This window comes from Triturus cristatus, chromosome 3_1 (assembly GCF_964204655.1).
Source record: "Triturus cristatus chromosome 3_1, aTriCri1.1, whole genome shotgun sequence".
In the NCBI taxonomy this organism is placed as follows: domain Eukaryota; kingdom Metazoa; phylum Chordata; class Amphibia; order Caudata; family Salamandridae; genus Triturus; species Triturus cristatus.
This window is the reverse complement of record NC_140583.1, coordinates 722,149,790-722,166,038: the sequence shown is the minus strand read 5'-3', so window position 1 is coordinate 722,166,038 and position 16,249 is coordinate 722,149,790. Positions and strand designations below refer to the sequence as shown.

Genomic DNA, 16,249 nt, shown 5'->3' with positions numbered 1-16,249 from the left:
CTATGTTCGCTTTTTAACAATAGCACTTTGATTCAATACCCAGTACATTGCCTATTTAGCCCAACTCTTTCAATCTAATTCTTCAGCAGAATGTATTATTAGAATTGCCATAATGTATTCCACCTTGATTGTAAAGTTCCTTTTGAGGTAAACATTCACAGGTTCAGGTAGGGAGCAGGTAGCTTCCCTAAATTGAGCCTTCACAGTCTGTTCATGTATCGAACTGCTGATATTCTGTCCATCCAGAGGAGGCCACGGCAGTTGGACTTGTGTTAGAAAGAGCTTTTGGTAATGAAGGTTCCTGCAAGATGTTACTAAGAGTTTATATGGACAGAAGATTATTCTTGAAACCAGGGCCCCTAGAGGTTGGCACCCCTGTTGAGGTTTCTCGCATCTAATTCTATTACTAGAGCCAGAAAGGAGCCAAAAATGGCCTTGCCATTTCAAAATTTCATGTTCAGTAGCCACCAGCTTAAATGTACCCCCGCAGTCCCTCCCAGAGTGATCTGAGTGCAATAGGTGAGACTCTGGCAACAGAGAACTTTCCACTTCTGAAAGGCTCTCTATTTTAGTGGGCCCTGAAAAAGAATCTGTATGCAGGAAATGAGTCTATGAAACTGACTAGATGTCTCAAGGACAGGGACAATGAGGGAGGACTAGACAGAGTTCCCTCTGGATTCAGCAGAGTTTGTCCCTGAGGAGTCTCATTAGACAGGAGCAAGGACCTACTATGAACCACAGAAAATCCTTCTTCTGGGAAGAAGATTAGACAGACTTCTTGAAGTTCATTATGAAGCCTAGAGAATGGAGGAGATTGATAGTGAGGAACAGGTAGAAATCCAGGGTATTATGGAATTGAGCCATCAGGATTATGAGGAAAGACACTATGGTTTGAAGAAGATTAGTGAAGTACAAATAGGAAAAAATGCCAATCCCAACTGGCAGAAATGCAAGAGGAAACCTAGATAAAGAAGGACCGTTTACTTGAATTAAAACTGAAAGATTTCGGGGGGCTGGAAGTTGCCTCTGCTGTGTTTGTCTCCATGGACTCCTCCTCTTCTTATTCCTAAGAATCTTCCTTCACAGAAATGGGAGCTTAGACCAACATAGCTGTGAGGGAAGAAGTAGTGAAAGGGCTGGTCTCAGGCACTGGTGGAGCCCCCACTCCCAACCCAGGCCAATCAAAAAACCCATCTTATGAAGAAAACTTTTAATTTTAGATTGGATTCAGTCCAGAAAAGGCAAGACATTAACAGACTTTGAAATGTCTTTCAGGAAGGGCTCACCAAAGAGGAAACTGCTGATTGGGGTATAGTATTTGTTGGTAATCTTGGGTTTCATGTGCATAAGAATGGACTCCTGCATTCAGCAGAGAGGGTGGTGTTGGCATCCTCCAGAAATAAAAGTGCTCTCTGGATTCAGTATCTTGTCAAAGTGAGTTTGATTGAGCCCTGGGTCAATACACTACTGTCCACTAGGTCCAACAGCATCACAAAGGGGCCTTCTATGTTGACGAGATGATTCTGGCAACACTTAATAACATTACTGTTGCTCTTCCTATTACCATGAATGAATGAAAGATAAAGGAGATGAGGATGGTTCTACCTCTTGAGTGGAGTAGAGTTTGTCCCCATGATGGGTCTATAGCAGGCTTTTCCAAAGCGTAGCTTGGGAGCTCCTAGTAGCTCTCCCGCTCCATGTGAGTAGCTCGCGTGTGTTCAGCCAATTGTACTAAATTACAAGCTTTTGCTTGGTTGAATGACTATATGGATACCAAAATAGATAAGTGTGTATTTGAGATTTTTTTTTTTTTTTTTTTATATTTTCAGAACCTATAATTTCTTAAATTAATTTGAAGCTGAAATTTTAATGCAACACCGGTAGACTTATTACAAAAATTATTATAACCTTGGTATTACTGCTTTGGCTCCAGGGGGCATTGCAGCTGTTTCTGTTTTGTATTACCCTTGCAGATGAATTTTAAATTTAGTAAGCCTTTTATACATTACTGCTGGCAATCCTTCACTGAGTTGATCACGGGTGGTAATCTTGCATAGGTGGCCACTAATGTAATCTTGTCTGATGTGTACAGCACTAATATTAGTAGCTCTGGATTATTTTCAATAAATATAAGTAGCTCGTATTACTGAAAACGTGGGAAACCTCAGGTGTAGGGCATGCAGCTTTGAATGTAAATCTAGCTGATTTTTCTACTGGGCAACACGCAATTGAGACTTCAGGTGACACAATTCTTTTGGATCGAGAATTGCCTCGCCAGAGCCTTCTGAGAGAGGGTGCTCTGCTGGGGAGGTGATTCCCAACGTTGTGTGCAGTAGCTGTAAAACATTAGTATACTGGCAGTCTGGGTCAAGATCAATGTTAATATCTGCCTCTTCACTTTTCGCCAGGGAACGTAGGGCTCTGTGGGGGGTGGGCAAATGATTACCAGAATGACAGGTAAGGCCTTCAGAAAAATTTACAAAAGGATATTTTATTCAGGAAGAGGCTTAAGTTGTGCATGCTTGTGCTCAGTTTACCCTTTCCTGCAACCACTTGTTTCACTAGTGTGTGATGTACAGGAGGACGTCTTATCCCCTGTACATGACATTGGATCAGAGAGTTTAGGCTTGGGGGATTGGCCAGGAGCAGTAAGCCTGTTAGTTAGGGCATCCTGCAGTGTGGACTGCAAGCAGAGGATATGCAAGCTAAAGAGAAAATTAGAAAAATATTCCCAGGGGCAACCCTTCTGCAGCACATCCTGTTTGCCTTGCTGTAAACTATTCTACGGCGCACTATTCTAAGCCAAATCCAACATGGCAGAATATGTCTGCCCTCGAAGAGAGCCTGTATGCCACCCACGGGTATGCTTAAGGAACAGTCCCCACCTACACCAAACTGGTTCTGAGACCACTTCCCCTCCAACTGGGCATGTGCCAAACTGACTACAGAAGGCCTATGGAACAAAAGGCTTCTCTTCCCCAGGTCTCCCTTTACACATGAGTATAAATGGGCAAGCCTCACCCTGGTCCCCTTCGAGTTAATGAAATTCCTGGACCCTATACAGCTGTCCTTCATGAGATGATATCCTTCACATATCTCACACCCAGGTCTTGCTGTGAAAAGGCCTAAGCCATTCTCCTTGCTCTAGGAGTGGTTGTCACACCTACCTATTTATGGGGAAGCACTGGCAGGGCAATATGCCAGTAAACCAATGCTAATTAGCCCACTGGAGGCCCAGGCATGTAAAGTAACTTTTTAAAAGGCCCTTCTTATAAATATTTAATGACAGACCAATTTAACCCCTGAATTGGATTTTTAATAAACATTAAAAGTAGTTTCTGAGTTATTCCAGTACATTGTCCCAGACCGTAGATGAGAGGTTTATGATTTTATTCTGAACTTTAGTTATTCCTCATAGGACATCTATAGCCCTTTACTGTGAAAATTGATTTGGGAGGTCTAGTCAGTGTAGGTACATGTAAGCATTCAATTCTTGCATATACCACTTTTAAATATCAGCCACCCTACCTGTTCTGCTACAAGTCCAATTTAGTAGCAACTTCTTTTATATTTAAACGTAGTGCTCTTTCTTTTCAAAACTGGTTATTGTGACCGGTTTGTCTGCAGGGGTCAGGCTACACAGTTAGGGGTCAAGACCGCTTCCCTTGTCAGCCTAATGGATAGCACAACATGTGCTGCAATCCACAGGTGACTTTACTTTTCCATGCCATTGGTGTATATCTTGCACTGTATACTGTGGCCTGACTGGGAACACATGCACTGGGACCTGGACAGCAGTGCCACAGTGTTCACAGTTAACAAAAACAGCTATATCAGCATAAAATAAGTGTGACCACACAAAAAGAGGTACTTTCTCACACTACTCTGCTAAGCTCTCAGCATCATCCATCATTTCGGTGTTGCAACATGGCAAATTTGCTCAAAGTTGTTGGTTACCTTACAGTCAAGGATTTCCTTATACTTTGTACTGCAACCCTTATCCATCTCTGACTGTCTCATTGATTCTCTTGCTTTCTCTTTCAACTCTAAGGGTTGCTTCTTCTTTCTTGAAGGTGTTTCATAAATCTTCCCTTTCAGCAAATATTTAATTCATTAAACCTTAACACACTCACTTTCTGTCTTTCTCTCTCTTTATGTGGGTCAAAGGCTGATGAGAAAATTAGGATCCAGTCACACAAAATGAATACTGGTGCCCAGTACCTATAACAACTGGCACAAATTAAGCACTGCTTACCATTCCTGTTAGGCAATGAGTAGGCTGTCCGTCTGAGTCTCAGAGAGTCTAGTCTGTAAGAAGATTCTGTTAGTGATCGACATATTATAACATTTTTCTTTTATTTCCAGATCGTGCCCATGTTTTGCAGTTTTTGCCATGAATTGATCCAGGGGGATGGAGCCTCCTCCTTGAATAGCGAAACCATCAGCCTGCAAATTTCCAATGGCAGCTCCATCAGCCTTTTCGATCTACTTGAATCTTACTCCTTGATGGACATAGATCTGACATACTGATCTTTCTAAGTGTGGTGGGAGAAATAAGAGGATAGCAACTCCTGGCGTGCTCAAGAGGCAGACTTTACCTGGTAAATTTCCACTGTGAATGTAAAAGAATATGGGAGTAGGAAAAAGTGTGGTCCTACCCAGAGTGTAAACCACCTGGGTCTTGACTCGTAAAGGACTGTTGAGGTAAATAATGCTGTGGCAGCGTTTACCTGAATTAGGAAAGAAAGTGTTTCCTAAGTTGAAAAAGAACAAGTGGAAATTGTAAGACCACATCTGCATCAATATTCTCCAGACAGTCTGTTTACTCTCTTGTCAGAAGAATGACCTTGGTGACAAACTGTGGTACATTTACTATTGGACTACCAGAGGATGAGCCTATTATAATAGAACCTTCCACTGTGAACTACAATGGCAGGAACAAGTGTAAGGAATGAAGGAAAACATAATGACCGTCTTTAGTGTTATGAACCACTGGGTTGTTTCGTCCAGTAGAAAGTGCTAATCAGGACTCTTCAGAAACAGTACTAATGAGGCCGCGGCAATACGAGCTTCAAAAGGCAATGTACTTTAGCTAATGCAACTCAGCAGGAAGAAATAAAAATAACCAGACTTGATCTTGCAGAGGCGGATGAAGAGGAAATCTGCATATTGGAGCAAGAGGCACTCTGGAAATGGCTGTACTCCTAAATTAGGTGAGGAGAGGAGTAAACGTTGTGGAAGGTTATGCATTCTACCCAGTTGCAGTCTACTAAAAGAATGAGGGCCATTTCACTGGAACTTTCTTCTCTTTTGAGAAAGAGCTGGCTTCTCCTGTTCTTCTGGAAGAAAATGAAACCGAGTTCTGATCCAGTACTCTTAGGTGAATCGGCTATTCTTTTCTGGAGATGTGTTCAGTGTAGCACATTGGTTTGCTAAACATCAAGTTTTGCAAGGAGAGAGCGTCATACACCACAGTTGGGTTATAATATATATACCCGCAAATGCATAGTAGGACTGTTCACAGCAACATTGTATATACAGACAACATAGAAGGATCATAATGTCTATAAAACCCAAGCTAGTAAGCTAACTCCGTCACGTGAAGCAAGTGGCGTATGATGTGGAAAACAAGATAATGGATGGGAAGGTTGGCTGCAAGGGTTAAGCATGAATGGATGGAAGGTTAGCTGCGATGCTTAAGCATGTGTGTGGTGCCATTCTGCAACACAGGCTGATTAGCTAACAGCCTTTCCTGTTGACTTGTGGTTGTTGTGCTGCTGGTATTCATTTACAGTGAGACCTATTCGCCAATTCACACTACCACCTCTCCGCCATCCCGCATCATCAGAATGAAAGGCAAGAGCATGCACAATTTGTAGTCTGATCCTCTAGGCTTCCCATGCAACTTGCACATTGTAATGGAGCCACTTTTGACAAAAAGAACAGGTTTGCAAAAGAGTAAACAAATGCTTTTTGGTCTTCAAAATGAATTCATACAAATATTGGAAGTTTGGTGTAGACAATAAAGGAGCTGCAGACAAACCCCACTGAAGGGCCACCAAACTGGCTACCAAAATGGCCACCACAATCAGAATGCAATGCTGTCAGAAGCTCAACCAAGCTTGCTATAATCATGTTCTGCTTCCCAGCACCACGTCTGCAAGATTTTGTTCCTTGTACAGGATAATACCAAATTCATAAATTTCTGAAAATGAATGTACAGTATGCTCTAATTAGGTGCAGGAAAATGTGACGAGCAATTACCTAAGGCAGGACTGCGTGATTACACTCTCATACACATCTGTCTTTTTTTGTGTGGTTCTGTAGGAGAAATGTTCAACTCCTTTCAAAGTAAAAGCTCCATGGTGCTTCCTAACTCAGTTGGAGTGGAGCATGATGCCGGTAGGCTCATACCGGTGAGTCAATACACAAATAAACTTCTCCAAGTAAATGCCTCGCTCTGGATGTAACCATTGATCCAGCGGGTTACCAGCCTCAGGTACTCAAACACCATATACTCACCTGGGCCCATACACACACACGTTCACATAGGCTAGTAAATACTGCTGGGGTCAATTTTTATAAATGCTTTTATGAGATTAGTTACCTGTCATTTCTAAGTAATCTTTCACTGATCAAAAAGTTATTTCCTTTTGTCAATGGACCTATTAGTTGGAACTAGTTGATGGTGAAATTACATTAGAATTATATTCCTTATATATTGAAATAACCACAGACTCGGGAAAAGTTTAAATGTTTTATCTAGTTAAATTCATATGAGCCAAAGCAAAATTACAGTTCAAACTCCATTTCTCCAAGGAAGGAAAAGTCAATAAATTCAATAATCAGTCATCTATATCAGAGTGAAGTTTCACAATGATAGTACTAAGAAAGGAGAGGATAGAGAGAGCAGTACAATGACATACTACACAGAAGTATATTTACCTAGAATGGTGTGGAAACCAACCCCTTGGCCAAGGAGCTGGAAAGGTCCCCTGGGAAAGATCAGGTGACAAAGACCTCAAAGACAGATTTCAGGACAGGGTTCAGGACCGGATAGATGACCTCTTCTAGATCCGACGCCTGCGTCATACCCCTCTCTGACACTATCATCCTCCTCGATTCTTCCACGATCTTCTTTTAATTAATTGTCTTATTTTCCTCCTCAATTCTTCTGCGATCTTCTTCTAATTAATTGGCTTAAATTCTAAGTCTGCAATAGGATTTTTCTTCAGCATTCGCTCGTTACTCCGACAGCATCCCGAGCTCTGCAGCATTCTGGTCTCTCTGTTCTAACTAATTAGCTAAACTACCTCAGTTATACCTTTCTAATGGCATGTACCACCCCTTAATGTTTCAGTTTCATGAAACCCCTAATTCTGATTGGACAGGCAAAGTGGAATGATCATCACACCATGCTAAGTTTTAATACATTTCTTTAGTTCTTCGTTTAATGTTCCCGCCCCTTAATTTTTATTCGTAGACTTTATTTCCCGCCCGTATTCACATCTTTATCACACAAAAAGTATACATATGACACTTGTTCTATTTAATATTCAGGATGTCCAGCAGGTTCCCAGGATATGTTGCAAAGACTTCCTTGGACGGGATTCAAGAATCACATCATGGCTTCTGGCTTGTTATCACTGCGCCTGCGTAAGGGTCACATGTGGTACAGGCTTCAGTCTTGCTCTGAGGCCCAAATACGAACTAGTAGAGAGGTCAAAAAGAAACATATTCATTTCAAAATAAAATGATTTCACTGTATACCACCTATCTCTACTCTATTTCCATTTACTTATAAAAGCTCTCCCCGCATTAGCACTTAGTAAATAGCTTGTTTTAGTTTCAGCAAAGCAGATGCTTAGCATGTGAGCTTTCAAGCGGCCATTTTAGATGAGTTTGCGCAGGAGCAAAAATTTCCCTCCAAGCGACAGAACGTCATCCTGCATAGATGCAGGTGACGCATGCGGAGTACAATTTCCCGCGTTAGCAGCCATTTTAAGTTTCACTCGGGTTGCTTGTTAGTAAGACACGTAAGCAAGCTTCATCTTGCTAAAATATGAAATGTAGTGCATATTAATTATACGACACACAATTAGTACAGTGTTACGAGTTATATGAGAGGTTTGCTTCCGAGCAACAAGACTCTTTTATACGAGTCCATGCTCCGTCACCATGCAATGTTTATTCTCCCAATAGCAGCAACTGTACAGTGTGTTTCGACTGACAAGCAGCCTTCCTCACTATATATATATATATATGCTCACAAAAAATTAGTTTGTAAAATGTACATATACTTTTCATATAGGTGGCTAGCTAACCTGCTTCATTACATAACGCTACCACTGTGGGTATGGGATAACAGAAAGCATTCCACTTCTATCCCCCAGTGACTGATCTGCATATTAAGGATGAGACCTCATACTTCATTCCACCACAACTATATTGACTAGTGTCATTACTGATATGGTTTATTTTGTTTATTACATCTCAAGGAATTCAAGAACAATTTAGAAACGTACATTAGCACAACTTCACATGCAACATACTAAAACACAAAGGTAATACATGTGTCTGTGAGTAAAGTAGGGGTTTTCCTAGATTGATATAACCATTTTGTTCTCCAATTTCATTGTACCATGTTATGGGCACTTGGAGGAATTGCACAAAGCAGCCCTACTTTATCCACCTTTGAAATGTTTAATCTTATGTGTTCATATTTTTCATAATATTCTATCCAGATTTCCTTATAGAAAAAGGGTTACTCTATATGTGTGAAACTAGTTATTGATTAAATGCAATGTGTCATAAAAGTATGATCAAAGTTAAGGGTATGTCATTATTGACATTGCGTCATTCCGCTATGGTCCTATATTCATTAATGTCATTACTAATATAGTAATATCATACACCACTATGATCTAACCATAGATACATACAGAGATGTCTTTGTTAATAGTATGACAATGTGTTGTTCCACTGTGATCTACTCAGTGACATCATTGCTAAAGGAATGAAACCACAATGGTATTATCACATATTCGGTGGTGCCTTTATTGAGGGAGCACCAATATATATCATTGATTTTGTGATTTCATTGTTAGTGATATTGCTGATGTTTGGTGACATCAAACTCTTCTCCACTGCCCCATCACCTTAAGCGATCTCATCCATCATTGAACTCTGCTTACAAATGTCATAATGATGGTAGTCAGAGTTTGGCATCACAAATCACTCCACCGTGATCTCACTCTCACTGATGTTATTTCTAAGCTTTTAGCACTTCAGACATGAATCTGCTGGGATTCCATATTGAATGGGATCATTTGTCACTGCTAAGGTGCAGGACAGAAACCACATAAGAATGTGTATTCCCCTCCCCTGTGTTGCTGGTAGTCACTAGGTAATCATTCCATCAAGGGATTTTGTGGAGGCCAAAATAACCTTTTGATTTTCCATAAAGTCACCATGAGGTCCCAAGTAAGCACATTTAAAAAATATGCCTATCTATTGTTTCAAATACTGATTCCCGCTGCAGTGCAGTGAAAGTCAGATGGATTCCCTCTGTAACAAAGATGCATCGTTTCACATGAATTTAGTGTTTTTTGTACCTTTTGTTTTTGTTGCTAACAGTGCAGATTTAAGTACAGTTACAAGTTGTATTTTTTTTAATCAGAAAATATTTATATATTTTGAGTGTGAGTTTAGCCGTTTTCGTTGATGCCACAGCCAAGGGGATTGCATTATTACATTTGTGCCATCTTGCAACATCTTGTGGAATGATGTGTGTCCGCTCCTCAGTTGCACCCTACTGCCATATTGAAGAGGGAGCACTGAAAACTGAATGGTGAGAGCTGTGGCACTGACAAGCCAAGCTTCCTGTGCATTTTTCTGCCAGACAGCTATGTCTGTGTCCTTAAGAGCTAGTCTTGAGAAAGTGTTTACTTACTTTCTATTGCGCAAGTAAAAATACTCTGACTCACGCAGAAAGGGTTTTTAAAAACTCTCTAATGTAAATATGGGAGTTTTGGTTCACATGTAGAGTTGAAAGTGTAGAAGTTTCAACCTTTAAATTCCATGTTGATTTGTTCCCTCGAGTACCAGGTGCCATGCTAGAAATCGTGGAAGGAGCTATCTATCAAAGAATTTCAAGGTTGCTCATGTGTATCATTTCATATGTAGCCTTCCACATGCATAAGGCTAATGTAGGTCACCTATCCTGGAATGTTAAAATTCATTACATGATTCACTTACCAATCATCTCAAGTTGCTTGTAGTTTAACATGCTTCATGTTATATCTATATTATTCGTCATGTTGGCGATAGTAATATAATTGACAGTGGTGGGCCCATACCTAGAAATATGAAAATGTACGAATCTGTGTGTAATTCTGTGAAAGCTGTGATTTAGAGGAGAGGATCTAAAGAATATGATTGCTTCAATAAGAAAAGTGAGCTCTTCACAAATAAGCTTGCAACTAGCCACTCATTAGTCTGTCATTACACACCGCACCCCATATGAGCGATCAAGGCTGCTAAACTCTCCAAAAGCGAACAAATGAAACATCACAGTGACAGTTCTCAGCCAACAAGGAGTAATGAAACGCACTATGCAGGAAATTAGGAACGTTGTTAAGGAAACCCCAAATGCACTAAGAATTTGCACTAAATTGTTTTTATTTGTACGTTGCCTGCACTTTTCCCCTGCAGTCTTAGTTTACTTCTATGATTGTTTTTTTTGTGGAATATTGTTTTTTAACTGGTTATTCTGTCTGTAAATAAAGTAATATATATTTTGTTAACGCCCATTGAATCTCCACAAAGTAGTGTGTGTTCTACGTGTCCTTGGATTCGTTTGCATCTTTGATTGTCAGGGAATTTTGTAACTGCTTATTCTGTCTGTAAATAAAGTATTTTATTAACACCTATTGGATCTCCCCAAAGCAGTCTGTAATATGTGTTCTTATGTGTCAGTATCAAACTGATTTTTAAAAGCATATGAATGTAATAGATTGAATCCGTGATGGAGCTAATATTTGGGTGACAGAACAAGACTTTGTATATAATGTTTCTAACAAACAAAAAGGAATAAGAGCACTATAAAAACCGGGTCCGATCCAAGTAAGCTGCATGCAAAAGCAAGCTACTCAAGTCAATAATAGCTTTTGGAGTATACAGTCATTCCTTGGGGGGGCAAAAATATGGGGCAGTGCCAAAAGTAAGACCAGGGAAAACCTGGTCTTAAAACCTGACGAAATGAGAAATTATTAATTTCTCTTCGTTTTTGCTGTTTCCTTGTGTGCTGTATTCTGCAACACACATAGAAAGAGCAAATCGCCACCAGTGATTGTTCATGTGCAGGAAGGATTCCCTTTCTTCCCTTAAAACATCATTAAATGATGACAAGTTGCAACTTTTATGTGTGCTGCACAAAGCAGTACACATAGAAGTTACAAATCGCCATTATGAATTGTTTATGTGCAGAAAGGGACACCTTTCTATTCATAAACAATCATTCGCTGCAATGGTGCCTGCGTTGGCTCTAGGCAGCTAGATTTTGCGGCAGCACTAGGGGAAATGCAGGGGTGCGTCGCATTCTTGTGAATACAACATATCCCTGCATTTTTAAACTGACGGACCGTGGCGTTAGCAATTTTGGAGCTACACCGCGCTTTGCCACTTTATTGTAATTATGCCCCTGAGTGTTTTGACAAGTGCATGTTCACTTTTATCAGCATTGTTCTGTATTAAGTCAATGCTAAATGCCTCTGGGGTTGCGACACCTATGCATTATGGGACATAGTAGGCCAAATCCTACCAGCAGTTCAAGACAAACGACCGGCGTCTTTAGCCAAACCACCTAAGATGATTGGGATGTAACAAAAGTTGTTGATCAGTTTGGCCTGGACATGACTGATTGCTTGGGTCATGGAATTGGAACAAGTGTGTTGATCTGGCATCAGGCCTGAATGATGTATACATGCTTCTCTGGGGATATCCGGGCACCCTCCATGGACGTGCTATTTAATGGATCTTGCTTCTTCAGTGAGTAAGCAGACTCCTCTCTAGAATCATTTAAAAAAAGAAACGTTCCAGCACAGCAAATTCCTTGGGTTTGTTTGCCACTACCAACCCTTTTTGCCATCAGTTCCACCCCTTTCGGGGACACTACAGGGGTTTTCAATATCACCAATGCCACACCCTGGCACCGGCACAGAAAACTTCTCAGCCCTTTTCGTGGCCGCAGCTCACAGAGATCACGCTCAGAGAATCATATACAAAGTACCAGTCAGTCCCCTGCCCCTCTGGCACTCTGTTCTTTTACACACTTACAATATAGGAGGCAGGATATGATATTTCCTTCAAGGGTGGTGAGACATCTCTTCAATCACATAGGTCCTCCCAAATGTCCAACTGGGCTACGCCCTTCCATTTCTTTTTTCCTCGATGCACATCAGCAGCTGATATCTGACTTGCAGCAGAACATGCAGACCTTTTTGCCCAAAAGAGCCATAGAGAGGGTCCGTCCTTAGAAGGAGGAATTGGTGTTACTCCTGCTACTTATTTGTGCAGAAAAACAACTGAGGCCTGCATCCTATTTTAGTTTTCTGTCGTCTTAATACCTTTTTGTGGAAGAATAATTCAAGATGCTCACACTGACCCAGGTATTGTCTGTCCTAGATCCAATAACCATTGGCCCTGTAAGATGCCTAGTACCATATTCCCATCCACCAGGCTCACAGGCATATACGGTTCACAGTTGGCTGGGCCAAAAAAATGTTTAGTTTTCACTGCTCCCTTTTGGCCTTACATGTGCCCATAGGGAATTCATTAAAGTATTTGCGGTGGTCACAGTGTCCCTTCAGAGGTTGAGTTTGCCGGTCTTTCCCTACTTTGATGACTGGTTGCTGAAGCTGGGCTCAACCCAAGCAGTTGTTGACTACCTCCAAATGACAGCAAACCTCCTAACATTGGTGTTCACTATCCATGTGCCAAAGCAACACCACTCCTTCGCAGATGGTCCTGTCTATCCTCGTCATCTTGGGCATGGTGCACTTTCATGTCTTCCCCTAGGGTTGAGAGTAAAGGACATTCAGGCTATGATACCGATGTTTTAGCCTCTGTCCTGGATCTCTGTCAGGATGGTGTTGAGTCTATTGGAATCCTGCATCCTGCTAGTCAACCTAGCCAGATAGCACATGCTGGGTCTGCAGTGAGTTCTGAAGTTCCAGTGGGCACAGCACTAGAGGAACCTATCTAATTCTATCCAGGATTTAGCGGAGATTACAAAAAATCTTGCCAATAACTGCCACAGCACCCACTGCATCATATACATTTATAGGGCTATCTCAGCTCCAGGCACCTTATGCCATAGCGCTATCTCAGCCCTCCCAGCACCATATACCCAGTCAAGATCTAGCCAGTCCTTATCTCAGCCCCCCTCAAGCTCATGTGCACCTGAGGATTTTAGGCAACAGTTTCCAAATGATGATCTTAGTATAAGGGGCTGGTCAAATATCAACTCTGCAGGGATAACAGAGCAAGCTGGTTGGGTCCGGATCCTCTATCTTTTCCCCACTAATAAGAATGAGCAATGTCAACATTGTTGGACAGTAAAGTTCTCAAGACCGCTTTCTCTTAAGAGCGCGTCCCACCTACAGTGGAACTTGGAACTAGTATATATTTTTCCAACTCCACTTCTCCTGGCTTGAGTTCTGAAGATCAAGACTGACCAGGCCCAAGTCATCCTAGTGGTGCCAGATTGGACCAGGAGGGCTGCGGTACCCAGGAATTCTGAGTATGAGCATCTGTCCTCTGATCAAGCTGCCACTTCAGGAGAATGTACAATGTCAGCAACAGGGCTGGGTCCTGCACCCTGGACACCAAAATTTGGCACCTCCATTTGTGGAGACTGAACAGCAGTACCTAGTTTCCTTCGATCTTCCTCCTGAGGTTAGTGATGGTATTCTGGCACCCATCTATAAAAAAAAGTGTGCACCGGGTGGTGGGACAAGTTTCTGGCTTGGTGCAGCACCCATCAGATTGACCGGCTACAAGCTAAACTGTCTGAAGTATTGTTTGGTTTTAGCGTCTACCCAGCAAGGACTTGCGTTTGGCACTATTAAGGGCTATTTGTTGGTTCTTTCTGCTTTTTTTACGGTTGCCAGTTTAGCCCTCTTTGTTTAAATCGCCAAGTTCCTCAAAAGTTTGCTGCATTTGTTTGCACTAAAAGCCCTTTGTGATGCCACAGGGATACTTATATCTGGTCTTTAACTTCGTCATATGCACCCCTTTTGAGCCAGTGCACAGTTGTCCACTGCGTCTTTTAACACTGAAAACTGTGGGGCTGATTTAAAGCCCCTTGCGACACTTTTGTGCCTCCATTGCGTCACTTTTGTGATGCAGCGGCGGTGTAAAAAATGCTGCCAATTTACAACGTGACGCATCTAGGAAGATGTTTCACGTTGTAAAGCCCTGCGTCACATGATACTTGCGTCAGGTATAATGTAAGCGGGTGGGTATTCCCACGCAGGAAAGCCTCGTAAAAGTGACGCAGTGAAATCTACAAGATTTCAGTGCGCCACTTCTAGGGCGCCACTGCGTCAAATCCTTACGCCTGCAAGAAGCAGGCGTAAGGAGTGACGCAGTGGAGTAGGAATAGGCCTCAAAATGCATTGCTGGAATTGCGTCATGCTTGCGACACGACTCCAGCAATGTGTGACTTTTGCAACAACAGATGCATCAGAATTTCTGACGCATCTGTCAATCCTTGCGCCATGGTGCGCCGTATTGTAAATATGGCACATCCATGGTGGCGCAAGGGTTTCTCAGGGTGGCGCAGGGAAAGTGATGCACCTCTAAAGATGCATCACTTTCATGTAAATCTGCCCCAGTGTTTTTATTTGCCAAAACATCGAATTGGCATTTGAGTGAGCCAGTCAACTCAAAATGAAAATAATTTTTTCCAGACAAACTGGTTATTAAGGGAGGAGCAGCATTCCTGCCTAAAGTGGAAACAGAAAATATTTATATATTTTGAGTGTGAGTTTAGCCGTTTTCGTTGATGCCACAGCCAAGGGGATTGCATTATTACATTTGTGCCATCTTGCAACATCTTGTGGAATGATGTGTGTCCACTCCTCAGTTGCACCCTACTGCCATATTGGTGAGGGCGCACTGTCAACTGAATGGTGAGAGCTGTGGCACTGACAAGCCAAGCGTCCTGTGCATTTTTCTGCCAGAGAGCTATGTCTGTGTTCTTAAGAGCTAGTCTTGAGAAAGTGTTCACTTACTTTCTATTGTGCAAGTAAAAATACGATGACTCACGCAGAAAGGGTTTTTAAAAACTCTCTAATGGAAATATGGGAGGTTTGGTTCACATGCAGAGTTGAAAGTGTAAAAGTTTCAACCTTGAAATTCCATGTTGATTTGTTCCCTCGAGTACCAGGTGCCATGCTAGAAATCGTGGAAGGAGCTATCTATCAAAGAATTTCAAGGTTGCTCATGTGTATCATTTCATATGTAGCCCTCCACATGCTTAAGGCTAATGTAGGTCACCTATCCTGGAATGTTAAAATTCATTACAGGATTCACTTATCAATCATCTCAAGTTGCTTGTAGTTTAACATGCTTCATGTTATATCTATATTATTCGTCATGTTGGCGATAGTAATATAATTGACAGTGGTGGGCCCATACCTAGAAATATGAAAATGTACGAATCTGTGTGTAATTCTGTGAAAGCTGTGATTTAGAGGAGAGGATCTAAAGAATATGATTGCTTCAATAAGAAAAGTGAGCTCTTCACAAATAAGCTTGCAACTAGCCACTCATTAGTCTGTCATTACACACCGCACCCCATATGAGCGATCAAGGCTGCTAAACTCTCCAAAAGCGAACAAATGAAACATCACAGTGACAGTTCTCAGCCAACAAGGAGTAATGAAACGCACTATGCAGGAAATTAGGAACGTTGTTAAGGAAACCCCAAATGCACTAAGAATTTGCACTAAATTGTTTTTATTTGTACGTTGCCTGCACTTTTCCCCTGCAGTCTTAGTTTACTTCTATGATTGTTTTTTTGTGGAATATTGTTTTTTAACTGGTTATTCTGTCTGTAAATAAAGTAATATATATTTTGTTAACGCCCATTGAATCTCCACAAAGTAGTGTGTGTTCTACGTGTCCTCGGATTAGTTTGCATCTTTGATTGTCAGGGAATTTTGTAACTGCTTATTCTGTCTGT

The 16,249-nt window shown here is 41.5% G+C and overlaps 1 protein-coding gene across 2 annotated transcripts in view; it reads left to right on the top strand.

The window, feature by feature from the left end:
• Positions 1 to 10,931, top strand: part of LOC146860858 (interferon regulatory factor 3-like) — a 64,014-nt gene extending 53,083 nt beyond the window's left edge. For both annotated transcript variants that reach the window (XM_085644834.1, XM_085644833.1), the window contains one exon: positions 4,366 to 10,931. In XM_085644834.1, the coding sequence (XP_085500960.1) occupies positions 4,366 to 4,530 (165 nt within the window). In that variant the 3' untranslated portion in view covers positions 4,531 to 10,931. The remainder of the gene's footprint in view (positions 1 to 4,365) is intronic.
• The last annotated feature ends 5,318 nt before the right edge of the window (positions 10,932 to 16,249 follow it).